The sequence below is a fragment of the Malurus melanocephalus genome, unplaced genomic scaffold (genome assembly GCF_030028575.1).
Source record: "Malurus melanocephalus ecotype Western Australia unplaced genomic scaffold, MMel_1.1 scaffold_22, whole genome shotgun sequence".
NCBI classification, from domain to species: domain Eukaryota; kingdom Metazoa; phylum Chordata; class Aves; order Passeriformes; family Maluridae; genus Malurus; species Malurus melanocephalus.
In genome coordinates, this window is record NW_026623254.1 from 1,277,851 (window position 1) to 1,292,527 (window position 14,677).

General features: G+C 40.7%; 1 protein-coding gene across 5 annotated transcripts in view; it reads right to left on the minus strand.

Annotated features, from left to right (window-relative positions):
* CALD1 (caldesmon 1) overlaps nucleotides 1–14,677 on the minus strand; it is a 106,180-nt gene that overhangs the window by 8,263 nt on the left and 83,240 nt on the right. For all 5 annotated transcript variants that reach the window (XM_057390016.1, XM_057390015.1, XM_057390013.1 and 2 more), the window contains 4 exons: nucleotides 11,736–11,878; nucleotides 7,849–8,098; nucleotides 6,575–6,715; nucleotides 2–45 (listed from right to left, as the gene is read on the minus strand). In XM_057390016.1, the coding sequence (XP_057245999.1) occupies nucleotides 2–45; nucleotides 6,575–6,715; nucleotides 7,849–8,098; nucleotides 11,736–11,878 (578 nt within the window). The remainder of the gene's footprint in view (nucleotide 1; nucleotides 46–6,574; nucleotides 6,716–7,848; nucleotides 8,099–11,735; nucleotides 11,879–14,677) is intronic.

Genomic DNA, 14,677 nt, shown 5'->3' on the forward strand with positions numbered 1-14,677 from the left:
CCTCTTCTGAGCGGATTTGTTCAAAAACTCTGTTCGCTCCTCTATCTAGAAAAGAGAGAAACAAGAGCTTTAAGTTTAAAGATAATGGTGAGGCAGCCTGTGCAAGGCCAGCCTGAAATGTCATTTGAAATGTCAAAAAGTCAATCTCAAAGAGATACATTCCAACAGAAATTTTGCAGACACTCACAAAAGTTTTATAGATAGGAGCYAATTATGCTACAGATTCATCAAAGCAGATATATTTCCTACGGAAATAGGATGAATGGCTTGCATCCTACACATTTCTTCAGTGCCTCATATGTAACAAAAGAATAAATGAACAGCACATAAAGGAGAAAAAGGAAGAAAGRGACTGATATGCACAAAAATCTATGTCATCCTCATATCTCCCACATAAGAGCAAACATGTATCTCTTGAGACAGACAGCAAATTCAATAAATTTTTTCTGAGCTGACACATCAGASTAGGCCAGGTTTGGAGCTCAGCCACAGAGCCTCCCTTACATATGTTTTTGGAGGACACTAACAATTTAACTTTGAGTTCCAAAAAACCAGCCAGAGTAAATCCTGCTCATGTTCAAGCAGGGTCACTGCCGAGTCAGTATCRACCAGTTGTTATTATACAAACTGGTATCTTACATTTCATCATTATTTTCTATGTTGTAAATAGAAAAAGATTGTGATGTTTCCAGGGAAGAAGAATCATGAAGGTCCTGTATGACTTCTGTCAAATCTCTCAATAATTTGAAAATGAAAAATTCCACCCCTGAATAAAGTTTTAAAACATTTCACAATGGGGGGTGTGGGGTGTGTGCATCTATTTGTATTCTGGATAAAGAAATATTTTCATCAAACTTCCTCAAGTYTCATCCACATTGCATTGTTCCACTTCTCATCCCAGGCTCTACAGTTTCACTTAAAAGTAAAATATATGCAAGCAGCTTCAGGGAATTRAACTGATTAATAATCAGCCTGGCTGAATTCCTGGGGATTCCCCAGTCTCAGTAGGGGCTCTCCATTTTCAATTTACTTTTAYGGTGACTGCTRTGGCATTCATGCCTTTAAAACCAGGCAATGACAGCCATTTCTTTAAATGGTTCTCTTYAGTGCCTTYAGCATCCAGGGCTATCCCAGAAYACTGAATCCCAYAGCAATCCCATCAAAGGGCATGCAYGGTTTMTTTCTCAAGCCCTTACAAGCAAGAACTCAGGCAGTTCACTTGAGTGCAGAATCTGCCAAATGAGCTCACTGGAGCAACTCCAGCTACCACCCATCCAGCTCAAAGGCAATTCTGAAGCTCTAAAAAGTATATACAATTTACAGAGTCATTTCCATTAACAGTTTCAGTTGCCAAAATGCGAGCTAAAGGCAATCCTGARTGGAAAGATGTGCTTTGCTGGGATAAATCCCATTTCAGTGGCATGATGTCACAAGGTGGCAGTAAAAGACCGGCAGGAGCAGGAACCCGCGCACCCGCAGGAACAGGTTACAGCTGCTTCAGCCAGAGGAGACACAGCCGGCAATGCCACAAAATGAGCAAGTAAATTATTTAAAAGTGACCAAAGAGACCAAGGATGGTAATTTAAAACACGTTGCTTCACATCTACTATGGTATAGTAGAAGTTCCCCCAGCGCTGATTTCCGGGTCATAGCCAGCAGTGCATCAAAATGATGAGTTATTCCAGCAAGAGCCTCCAATTTCTCCCCAGCCTGTCCCCAGYTGCATCAGTGAAACCCCGGTGGGCAGCAAGGACAAATAATATGGACTATCTCAAAGAACTAGAACTCAAGGAAACCACCTAATAATTCATTTACAGGATCTTCATAGATCTTTTATGGGCAGGTAGGAGAGATTCTTCTGCACAGCAGAAAAAACAGGCAATGGTGGAAGAGGGGAATACATGGGAGGGAAGAGGGACATTATTCTTGTGGTTGTAGTAAAAAAGACAAAAGTGGGGCCATTCTTTACGCACTGRAAACAGCAATTCTCAGAGCACCTACTGTGGTATCAAGAAAAAGTCAGGGAGTGAAAACTCAGGAGAGTGAAAAAGCAAAGCAGACCATCAACAGGAAAGCACAGTTAGGAAGCAACCCTCAGAGCTGAGCAAGGCCCTCTGGCTGGGGAAGGGTGCCTTTGTGGAGGGATAAAACATTTTCTGCACATTGACATGAGAATTTTTTCTAGAGCATCTTCCTCCAAACATAGCAGAGCAGACATTGAATACACCAGAGGACAAAAAGCTGTACACACGAGTATYCAATGTATGAGTCAAATACATTCAGACTGCACTGCAACATCTAAAGGTCATTTATCCACTGCATGTCACACCAACTCCATGCAAAGAATTTAAAACGTTTGGCACATACAGTAAACAGTATGACAAAATAGATCTGTAAAAGAAACAGTCAAAGCAAGGTGGTTAGCAGAAAATRCAAGATATTTTCTCACTTTCAGACCAGGAAGAACAATCTTTCTAYTGCATTCATCCTAACAGGATCTTGTTAAATAGCTTGGACTGTGTTTTGTCACAACGGAATACTTTCAGAGCAAACACATACTCAAAAAGGTGAACCTGCCAGCCCCTAATTAAATTATGACCAGAAAGAATGAGTTAACASACAATATGAGACCATGACTTGGGAAACAAAAAACCATCAGATATTCCCAGTACAACTTGTTTCATAGAAAAGTGTTACATGATTCTTAGGAGTTTTAAACTGTGTATTGGATATTATGCAACAGAAACTTGTAAATGGATCTGTAGAAAAACTCATCTCAAAAATGCATCAAGGATGAAGTGGAATAAAAACTGCACATAGAAAACCCTTTATTATAATTTGGCCTCATATCCAACATGTGGAAGAACCTAGTGGAAATCCATTGGAGCAGCTTTTCCTTATCCTCCCTGAGTGGCTAACACACTCTCTCACTTCATTTAGCACAATTATGCTTTTTTCTGCTGTCAGCAGCATCTGAGCAGAGTGTGCCAGTTTAGCTCAGTTTACCTACCAGACCCGAGTGCTGCCATCAGCATCAAAGATGGGGAACAACAAATGTCACAAATCCTGTCCTCACTGTTCTGTTTTCCCTCTGCTGTGAGAATAGCTCACCTAGGAAGAACTGATGGTGTGGAGTCTAATTCTTTCCAGCCACTGCCCCAGGTGTCAGGTATTTAGAGAAATAATGAGATAGGACAAAACAGGTCTTTACAGGAAAAAAAAAGCTCTGTTAAGTCCCATCTTCTGGCTTAGCCAACAGCAGTGCCTTGCAGAGAGTSCTGGCTGCCACATCAGCCTGTGTTTCCCAGGAGACATTTTCTCCCAAGTCAGGGATATCCCAGCCCCTGCCATTGCTCTGTTCCCTCAACACATAACTGCTTTTGCACTTCTCTAGTGGTGGAGTTCATGCCCAAGAGGAGACTTAGTACTGAAATACCCGGCTCTCTACCAATTAAACTAGAGAACAGAACACRAAGGGTCAGTAATCCTCCTCTGCAAAGAAAACAAAAGGAATGAACTTGTCTAAAAAGCAAAATGAATAAATATTTGTCAGGAAATCTGAATTCTTTGAATGCATCACATTTTGCATGAACTAAACKAGGGAAGCACAAGCTAGAGGCAGATGGGAGAGCACCAGAGGTTGCTCCAGGCTTTGTCCTTATTTTAAAAAAAGTAACAAGATACAGGACAGAAATCAACAGAAGTTTAGTACTGCTGCAGCCCACAGGGTGTCCACACAGCCCTAGAAAGCCAAGCTGCTTCCCTTAACTAGTGATAAGCTCAGACTGTATTTACTTTGTTTTCTCTCCTCTGTCCCCTCAGAAAGGACCAGCTCTCATGTTGTCACTGTGAGGACTCCACACTGGGGTAGTTCTGATGCAGTAGTGTCCCCGATTTAAGGGAATTACTGTCTTTAACAGTCAGAACAAYAGGAGATGTCAACACTGTGTAGGCTATGATTTTTTAGGGGCCAGACWAGACAAACACAGCAGGTCTTTCTAAATTTAAGCACATATGTATATTTTGTCTGTATTTGTATACCTGAATTTATACCTCATGTGCAYCCATGAGCTGTGTTAGACATGGAGATGGGCTGCACATCTTTGTCTCCCGATTCTGAGCCATGCTGGTTCATGGCCATGGCAATGTTACATGATTCTTAGCGGTTTAAAACTATGTATTGAATATAATGCCACAGAAATTATGGATAGATACAGTATCCACAGGAGGCTATGTGCCACGCTGCTTCTCAGTTAATCTCCCTTCTTCCCTTTGTTCTTGTAGTTCAGCTAGCAATCTGCACGCCCAACTCTCCTCATATTAGCCACTCCCAGGCACTTCTTTTCCTTCCCAAAAGCTTGTCACATCAGGAAGGACGGGAAGGAGAAAAAACCTTGGTWTGCCAGATTGTGACCCAGGAGACCTCGGAATGTGCACATGTATCATACATTGTTTTTATACTGAGCCTCCCTTTTTTCGGTATTAATTCCAACCACCCACCCACAACCGTGCATTTGGGATTCTCACATGACTCATGGCAGATCTAACAAGATGATAAATTCATCAAGGGAGAAAACTTGTGCCAGATGCTTCACAAACCAAAAGATAACTTGGGCAGTACAGAGCAGGCAGTGAGAAAGCTGCGTACCAACCAGGTGAGACCAGCCTGAGAAGTCTGTCCAAATTTAACAATAGTAACAAAATAGACTGTCTTCTAATAACTGGATTCTGATATCAAGTTTCACATCAGGTTATGAAGCTGAGATTATTCTCCCCTCAGCTATTGACCACAGAAGGCCAAGAAACAGTTTAGGGTGTGAACTTGTACAGCATTACATATCTACTGGCCACCCACAGACACCAGACTGGAACGTGTACAGTATCACCAATTTCTCAGAGAAACAGAGAAACAGGAAAAAATGTGCAGAGTTGCATATATTAGATTTTGTAGCAAACAACTTCTACCTAACAAAACACAAAACCCAGCAGCATTTGTCATCATTAAAAAAAAAAACCACAAAACTATCTTGGATGCTTAACAACATTTGAAAAATTTCAGCTTTCCTCTGTAAATACAATTAGAATAGTGTAGCATCAATACAAAAGGTATCTCAAAGCTATTAGCCTCCTGCCAAGTCCACTGTTTTTTCACTCTCTCCCCAAAATGAGGATCTATATCCTTTTTACTTTGTTTTCAATTTCAATAATTTCCTCTATTCTGAGCCTTTTGAGAATTAAAGCTCCAAATGCATACCCATAAACAGCATCTCAATAAACAGAAAAAAAGGAAGCCCTCCCAGGAGGGCTGGGAAGAARCTGTATATTTATAGTGTCTGTTACTAACATCATCTTAAGCAACCAAAATGGCAAGACCAGGTKTAACTAATGGGATCAAGTCGTGAAGCTTGGCAATCTTTGTTCGCAACTGTGTGCGTTGCATCCTGGTATTTCAGGTTCAAATATATCTTASAAGCTAAAGGCAAGTCCATTCAAAAACATGGGGACTCTGTTTTTAGAGTCCACTGTTGCTAGAAGTGGACCCAAATCAGATCTGAATCCCCAGATTGGATCAAAGTGTAGCTCTCTGTGAGTGGAAAACTAATTTTGTCCAAGGGCAGTTTCTCACTCAACAGTYACAGTTTTAATCTCATAGAGATCCACTTCATGGTTCAATGGGCTCCTACCTGCTTCTCTTTCCTAGTTCCCATTAAGTGGCCTTTTTGACAAACATTTTAGAGCCTTAAATGATAATGACATGAAATGAAAAAAGGAAAATATATTTGAAAGCATTAACACATCTGCAGTTTGAGCTTTAGCTGAGAAAGCAACTGGACTGAACTCCAAAACAATACTCCAAATAATTTCAGTGGGGCCAGAATTCCTCTTCCATGCTGAAAGGCCATTTAATTGATTTATCACACTTTTAATATAATGTAAGCCACAAAAGACCATTTAGAAATCCTGCAGCAACAGAAGGGTGAGGTTTTATTTCATGTTATGTAAGAAAATGAAATCCAGCCCAGTACTTCTAGATAYTATTTTAAGGGAGATTAGACATAAGTTAGAACTCCCATTTGGGTCAGTTACAATTAATGAGGATTAGGCTGAATATGCTTAAAGACAAAGTAATCTGGCAAGGAAGAAAATAATTGTGGATGTGGAAGGAGTGAGAGAACATTTGTGCTTCACTGGTCTTAGGGGTCTTTTCCAACCTAAATGATTCTATGATTCTACTCCAGTTCACAAAGCACTCTTTTCATAAATTAAAAGTAACACTGTAATATACAGCTCTAAGTATCAAAAGTATTTTTTCTTGAAGGTGAAGATCCATTTTGGTGATTCTTCATCAAAAAGACAGAGGCCAGTCTAGTCCATTTTTAGGAAGAAACTCTGATTTTCAGTCATCTCAATGAAGGAAGCCTTTCTGCTAGAGGTTTCAGGCTAAGTCTAYCAAAGAATTTTCCTAGGTCTGATTACAAATATTTTCAATATTGCTTTTGATGTTTGGCTCTTGGTTTGGACTACAAATCCCATTACTCTCAATATACTATATAAGTGTTAGTTGGGAAGTTACCTTGAGAGATGAACCTTTAGGACTGAAACATTTAAATGGTTTCTTGTCTTCAGACACCCCATCTTCTGGCATCTTTTGACGTTTCTCAGCAGCTTCAGCTCTTCTTCTTTCAATTTCTTCCTTCATCCTCCTCTTTTCCTCCTTAAAAATATGAATGTTTACTTGTTCTTTCAGAATCTATATCACCATTACAGGGCTGTGCAGCACTGCAAACATTTTCCAAGTTTTCTAAGAACAGATTTTTATATCAGTTGAAAAAGTTCAATGATTGTTTCAAATGTAAGAAGGTATTATTTCCAATCCATCACAGTGTTAAGGATGCCAGGAAGACTAGTGTGTGCTGTTCTAGTGTCTCCTCGCAGTAAAGTCACCAAATTTGTTGTTCTATCATGTCACTTAAAGAGAGAAGAAAACTCAAACTCAGTTTCTCTGTATTCTCATGTATCGTTTTAGTATTGTTCTTCTACCCTTCTACTCTGACACTTATTGTGCCAAGGTTAATATTTAACATGGAAAAATCAGTAGGTGGCCAAGAAACCCAAGATTAAATGCTTGCAGATTTCCCTCCAGAGATGAGTTTTGCTTCACRAGCTCCAAGTCAAACCAGAAGCCCTCAAAGCAACACCACTGTGAGCACTGGTCAGTGGGGTCTGACCGGCAAGGTATTGTGCAATCTTGGCATCTCCTGAAATGTTTTAAARAGGAATTGGCATTCAGCTGCCAGATACTATCAGTATTATTCATTTACCATTTGTTTTCCAAACAACTAGGATTCCTAAATGATGCACCAGAGACTTGGAAATCCTATTTGCAGAGTCCCTTGGCAGAGGAAGTACAAGAAAACAGATGTGTTGGATACTCAATATTTAAATAGACAAGAAATCTCCCTAATGAGATCTAGCCCATTGTAACTATATATAACATTAGCATTCCAGCCCATCTGCAGAAGATAAATTTTGACATGCACTTTGTAATTCAATCTGTGCTATGCCAAAAAGACTCTGTGGCTGTAACACTGCCCCCAACATTTTGAATCCCAAGAAGATAAGAATTTTGCAGCTTTCACAGATGAAATCTTGACTCATGAAAACACACATTAGAGCCCTGTTTTCCCAAGGCTAGAATTAGAACAYTTTTTCCTACCCTGGATGCTTCATGTTTTGCCTCAGGTCCTCACTAGACAATGCTRTAAAGAGTTATCAACTGCAAGGACAGTGGAAGTAAAGTAGTAACGAGAGTAAACCCAAGTCCACCACTCCCTCCTTCACACTCACCTCCTCTCTGATTTTYCTCTCAGCCTCTTCCTGCTTCTTCTTCTGTTCTTCTTCCTCCAGGATTTTCCGGCGCTCCTCCCGCCTYTTCTTCAGCTCATCCAGCTCTGCTGCTGCCTCCTGCTGCTTCTCCTTCAGCTTCTCCAGCTCCTCGCTCTCGTTCTCGCCCCGACGCCGGCGCTGATCTTCCAGCCTCTTCAGAGCCTCTGGCTTTGCCTCCTCAGCATTCGCACCTCCTTTCAAATTGGAGCGCCTGGGAAGGAAACAAAAGRAAAAATGATGCACCAGGGATTTCCCTTCCTGGCCAAATCCACCTGGTGCCACATGCTCAGCAGCAGCACGAGAGCCTGGCAYTCCAAGGTGTTGCCTTCTGAGACCTTTTGCTCCTTGCAAACTAAGACAGGCCCAAAACATTTCAATCAGGAATTGKTAGGCTGGGCTGCTGCAAGAAACACCTCTCCCATCTGCTACCAGTGAGGAAGGAGACTCTCACCTGCTTCTGTGCACAAGATCTGCACCACTGTGCCTGAGAATTTGTTCYACCTCTATTTTATGTTCTGTGTAATAAAGGATGCCCTAATCCTTTGCTTTCAAAGGCAATTTTTTTATAAAYCCTCTAGAAAAAAAGAGAATTAATTACTTTTCTTGGGGAAAACAGAAGGAAATAAGAGAGGTGAGAGAACCTTACAGCTTCAACAGTGATTTTTTAAAAATCTAAAAACACCCATCACTTTAACTCCAGCAGCATGTATGAACAAAAAGGTTCATCAGGTCTTTTGCTTATATTTTCTAGGGAAAATAAGGCATTTTATTAAGGAGCTGGAAATTATTTATTAATGGTAAYTTTCCACAGGAGAAAAACAGAAGTCTTCCACGCAGCTATTAATATATGAGACAGAAGGAAAGAAACAAAGCAAAAAACCCACCAAACCTAAAGAATTTGCACAGGTGAAGTGCATGCTTCCAACAGACAGATAGYATCACCTTGTTAAATAATTACCACACCAGTGTTTAGACAAATGTCTGCTCCCTGAGTGTGTTCAATGTTACTGCTGACAAGGAGATTGGTACCTAGGATTTCTCTGTCCCACCATGATCTCACCAAATTGARTTAAATTTGGTTTTAGCATGACATGCATGATTTAGGAAATGTATCACTACAAAAACCTATGGCAAGTTAATCTGGGTGGCCATGAATAAGGGCTTGCATCARGTAGTTATGCCAAATTACTGAAAGGAACTCCTGCATTTTTAAAAGAAAAATGCATCTACAATTGACCAAAGCATTGTGAGAAAACACTGGAAACTCTATCTGAAATTTCATTCAGCCCATTAGAAAACAAAGTGAAGAGCAATACCTGAGGTATGGTTTTGAGTGGGTGTCCAGGCTGGAATACCTCTGATTCACTTTGCAGAGGTACCAAGAACCCAAAAAGTTCCACAAGACTCTACAAAGGCACTAAGCAGTTTCAAAGGCCCCAGTGCACCTAACACTGCACAGGACATAAGAAATCCTTGGCTAGGCTTTCCTGCTTCACGGCAAGGTTGTAGCCCCTACAGCAAACTCTTGGTCTCTTGTGTTGCCAACTCACCAAGAGCTGCAAACTKTGGGCCCAAACAAGATGCAAGCGGTCACTTCAGATAGACCTGATCCCCCCTGGAAAGAGCAAACATTCGGCCTTGAGAATTAAGAGCACAAAGAACATTTGCCAAGATTCTCCTGAGAAAGAGCCACTCTTGTTTCCTACCAGCACAGAAGAAAGGTTAGCCCTYAGTACCTTCAGAGAAACCAGCCTCAGTGAAATTAAGAGCTACTCAGCTTTCAGCTGATAAAGCCAGGGGCAGAATCCAGTCTGAATATTCTTGTTAGCGTGATTATTTTGGCATCCTCACAAAGAAGGATGTTTAAAGTTTTTAACTTATTTTATTCTCATGCTGCTCACAGGCCTTCTCTGACTGGTTCTGCATACTCCAAAAGAGAAAACAATACACTGGTAGTAATTATCCTTGTTTTCCTCCACCTCCAACTCCTCAGTTTTCAACAGATTCCGGGAAATCTCTGTTGCCTACTGTCAACATTGGGAAATAATAATTGAGATGCTGGGTGGAGGAAGAGTTTTGCAAGCACCTCTTTGGTATTAATGAATGAATATGGTTGCCAGCTTTCAGACAAGGAGGAAAAGGGGAGAAGTGACTTGTGGCCGTCAAAAACGTCAGAACAATGTGAAAAAACATGTTACTTCATATTTAGGACTTTTGTAGTCCTATAGGAGAATAGGGAGGAAGGCAGGTGGGAGGGGGAGATGGGAAAGGGAAGCCATAAAATGGGATTTTATTCTCTTACTGACGCAGAAAGAAAGACAGATAAGATTTTTCTTTAGCCACCACTATCCTATTTTGTTCTCGGTTCTCACCACTGAAAATTATGCAAGTTATATTCTTTCTAAATAGCGTCTGATATGTTCATGTAAAAAAAAAAAAAGGAACAAAGGTCAGTTCCAGACAAAGCCCAGCTCTGTGGGGGCAGCTCATTAGAAAACAGTCCAAGAGCCCTAATTCATGCCTAACAACCCCATAAACACTGGTGCCTCTGCTAATGTTGCCAGCCCAAGTCTTGTACTCAGTTTATAAGAGGTACTTGAACAGGGTTCTTCACACTTGCATGAAACAGTAAAAGAAAAATAGAAATAGAAAAAAAAGGAGTGGAAACTCAAATCTACATTTTGTCACTRATGCCTGTCTCCCACAGGAAGTAAAGCAAATGAAAACACAACAAAAATATTTTTAGAAAATTATTCTCATGTTATTGATGATGTGACCCAAGTCATAAAGGACAGTTTTGAGCAAGGCCAATTTTCTGCTATTTCATCTCAATTGCTGTGTCTTTTGGCCTTAGGTCAGGGTGTCTCCAGGGTCTTTTGAACTGCATTTTATTTTGAGAAAGTTTGTTTTTCCCGGAAGAATCATGAGGGGAATGCTGAGATACAACAGCAAATCCCATCTGCCATGCTCAGATTTCTCAAAGTGCCTGGAGAGCTTAACCTTTCCTTTGCCTATGTCTAAGAGGAAGAGAGATGCAGAAGGAGAAAATTTTTTATTTCTAACCTACTCATTCCTGGTTTCCTGCTAAAAGAAAGAACTTGGTTTCTATTTCATGTATCACATACTTTTAGCAGAGAGGATCCTTTAAAATAAAAATTTCACTAGAAAATTGTAACCTTCTTTGAATTCTCCAATACATAACAACAGGCCAAATATTTCCTTAAAAAGAAAAATTAAAATCAAACTGTGACACAGCTTATAAAAGGAAGGGGGAAAAAAAAAAAGAAAAAATATTTTGGCTAGGAGATGTTTTTACCTAACTGAAAAAAACACTTTTCTACAGAAGCCACTCTAGAAACATCAATGTTTGCTTTGAAATCAAGAGAGGAGCTCTTTCTAGAGTTACCAACTTAATTRTGCTTCATTCTGCTATGCAGATTCTAATCAAAAGTAGGTGGGTTATTGGMAATAGGTTACCACAGTAGGAGTCCAGATCTGACTTAAAAAATTAGAGAACACAAAACCTAGGACTTTGTCTTTATTGGCCTCTGTGTAGATATTAGAAATAAATAAGGAAGGAAAGCCCCTGCAAAGTAAAACCAAGCCTCTTGTCTCTASTGAGTGAGCAAGGTCATTTCCATCTGCTTTCTGCACTTGATGTTGTTACTGCAATGGCGTGGGAACAGCTTAGAAACTACAGAACCACAACCCAAACAACACCTGAGCCCCTGCTGACATTGCCAACCCAATTCCTCCAATCAGCTGCCACTGGGCTGCTAAGCAGAGACCCAGAGGTTGCCCCTGGTGTCCTGTAACACAAGCAAGCCCAATTCTTACTTGCAACTTACCCAAAAGCATTCTCAGTAGGTTTAAGTTTGGGGGAAGTGAGTTCACGTTCTCCATTCTGTGCTTTTTGCTCAGGAACACCCTTTTTACGATCCAAGACACTTTTCATTTCCTCTTTGGGTGCTTTACCTTTGTCATCTTTTACCTGTCCAGAAGATAGCATAAATCACAGAACAAAACACAAGAGAAACAAACAAACAAAACAAAAAAAAAAAAAAAAATCAGAGCAAGGCATTCTAAATAACAGCTGAGTATCAGATTCCTTGGCATGAATGGGAACTGTCTTCAAACTGTTTATGTGCTACATGGCAGAAGTAGCCTGCTAAGCTCTGGTCAACCATCACTTTGCTGTCCTGACCTGCACTCACGATCAAAGCATCCTGAATAACATTTATCTGTGAAAGTTTGTTGTGGCCATGGGATTATGCCACCACACTGTTTCATCCTGCAACTGCCTCCCAACACTTCCCTCCCATTGCAGCATCCTTCATCTGTTGTTTCTTACAATTCTGGGTTGCAAACTCTTTGGGACTGAGCTTGTGGATAAATTCTCCATACCAGGTTTAGGGCATTGGTTCCACAAAAACAGCACATAACCTCCAACAGCTGTCAAGCTTGCTTGACAAAATTCATGCTCTTTCTAGTGTCATAGTGGACGGATACTTCACTATTGTAAGAATAGTGGCCAAAACACAAAATTATCTTTATACCAGGGCAAAAGTTACTCTGATAAAAAGCACAGTCCTAGCAGGGGCTAATCAGGACTAGCATTATCAAACCGGAATATTTAATCCTATGAGGAAGCAAATGTTCTGGAAAACACAGGTTAAAATTCCCTTTATCCTTACAAAGCTTTGTCTTATGATTCTTAATAGTAATCAACTATATTTTGTGCACAGATTTAATTCTCCAGTATTCTTTCAGAGTTACGAGCTTGAATACTTATCAATACTACAGATGACCTGAGACCAGCATACTGAACCATGGCTGGCAAAAGGAGAAAGTGGACTGATTTCAGTTATGTATCCTCAGGTAGAAATATTCCCAGTTAGTTAAGACTACCRGCCAAAACAAACTTCCAACAGCATTTACCTCCAAAGTATTTATTTGCTCTCCCCAGTTTTGTGATGAAGGAAGATTCTAGCTGAGAAGCAAGAAATACCTTCTGTAGAATTCAAATGGAGATTTTTAGAAAATAAACACGTTTGTCCCTTGGAAGCCTGTTGCAATCCCATTTCTAACTAGAAAGACAAGGAACTTCTCTAACAGTCCTGTTTGCAACACAACTGCTCTTAAGGTATCCTAAGCTGCACCTTGAAATGAAAAACTAGTACACAGCTTCACACCCCAAATCGAAAGAAATTTCTGTTCTTCCACATCAAAGAGCAACTTCTGGAGAAGCAAAAGCTTTACCCACTCAACTCATCTAGAGGATGAGTTGATAGTCTTCAAAGCCAAGATCCTCCTAAGGCACTGAGTTAGGTTGCTRGGTGAGTCCTAAAGTCAGTGTCTGACTTTACCTGAAGCCAGTCTGTTGCTCACAGAAACTGCTGCGATGGACAGCACCATGGTGGCACAAGTTATGAGTGAGTATAGGATGGTTAAACTATTTGAGCAAATYTGCTGCTGGTGGGGGATGTTGGGCACAACCCACACAGGCATTTGTTCTGCTCTGAGAACAGGCAGCAGCAGCACAGACTTTTCCCACCCTCTGCAGCCAACAGGCTTTAGCCATGACCTGGCAGCAGCTCCCTGACRGACAAGAGGGGAGCTCAGCTTCCATGACCGTGCATTCTTAGGCCATGATGCTGCAACTGCCACAAGCGAGGCCATTCTTACCAGAGGCCTCAAGGAACCCTTTGCTGTTTTCTAGGAGCTGGGCTAACACAAGCAGGGCTATTCATTTATCCCAATGAATGCCACCACACAGTTTCATCTTCTGGGTGTTCCCAGATCACGGTGAGCCAGYGATCATGTTCACAGCAAGCATCTCTGCTGCCTGTTAGCAATCTCCTGACCCTTCAGCCCCACTCAGGGTGATACTGAAACCAGCTGTTGATTGGTAAACGATTTCTCATGCCAGGATGTCTGTCTTGGGATTGTGAGAGCGTAAGATTTCCTTTGCTGAGATTTTCATCAAGCCCTCTCTAAGTCTTATTAAAAAACCAACACTTCCAGCTGCCTTATGTATTCAGGTCCACTGGGGAGGGCTGTATCTCTTCCATCTTAATTGAAATCACTGAGAGAACTAAAATTAAAACAATATAGTTCAAAAAATAGGAGGTTAGGAAATAGCATTTCAGAAGCCAGTAGGATTTATGATAATGTGTCTGCATTTGAGAAAACCATTAACACAGCTTGGCCCCTTTATTCAAAAAGATGGTAAAAAAAGATATTACAGAAACATTTCACATCTTTTGGGCCCTATCTTTCTCCTACTAATTTTAATACCAAAACAGAGATTGATCAGCACAGAAGCAGAAACCTTYGCATCTCATTACAGAGGCAGGCAACAGAATTAGTTCTCTCCCTTGTCTCACTGCTTCCCCAAATTACAGACCAATTCAGCTACTGCTGAATTAAAAAATKACTCCACTTGGAGCAGATGGGTGGTATTACCTGAACTGAAGAAGTTCTCTGTTYTGCTCTCACAAATCTTGGTATCAAGACAGAACATGACCAAAGGCATGGTTAGCAAATTTCCAGCTTGTTATATTTATATTTTAATCTCTTTCTACACTGCTTCTTTTCTGTTAGATTTTTATGTTATTGAGAATTGAGATTTCTAAATCTTGGGCTTGAACACCTTCAGACAGAAGCAAATCAGTTACTGAGGTTAAGGCCATCTGCCAAATTGAATTCTTTACTTGGGCTCAGTTAGTTGGAGTTAAAAGCCATGGCCATCTGGGTCTCGGGCTTCCCTGCAGAGTCAGCTACCATCCCC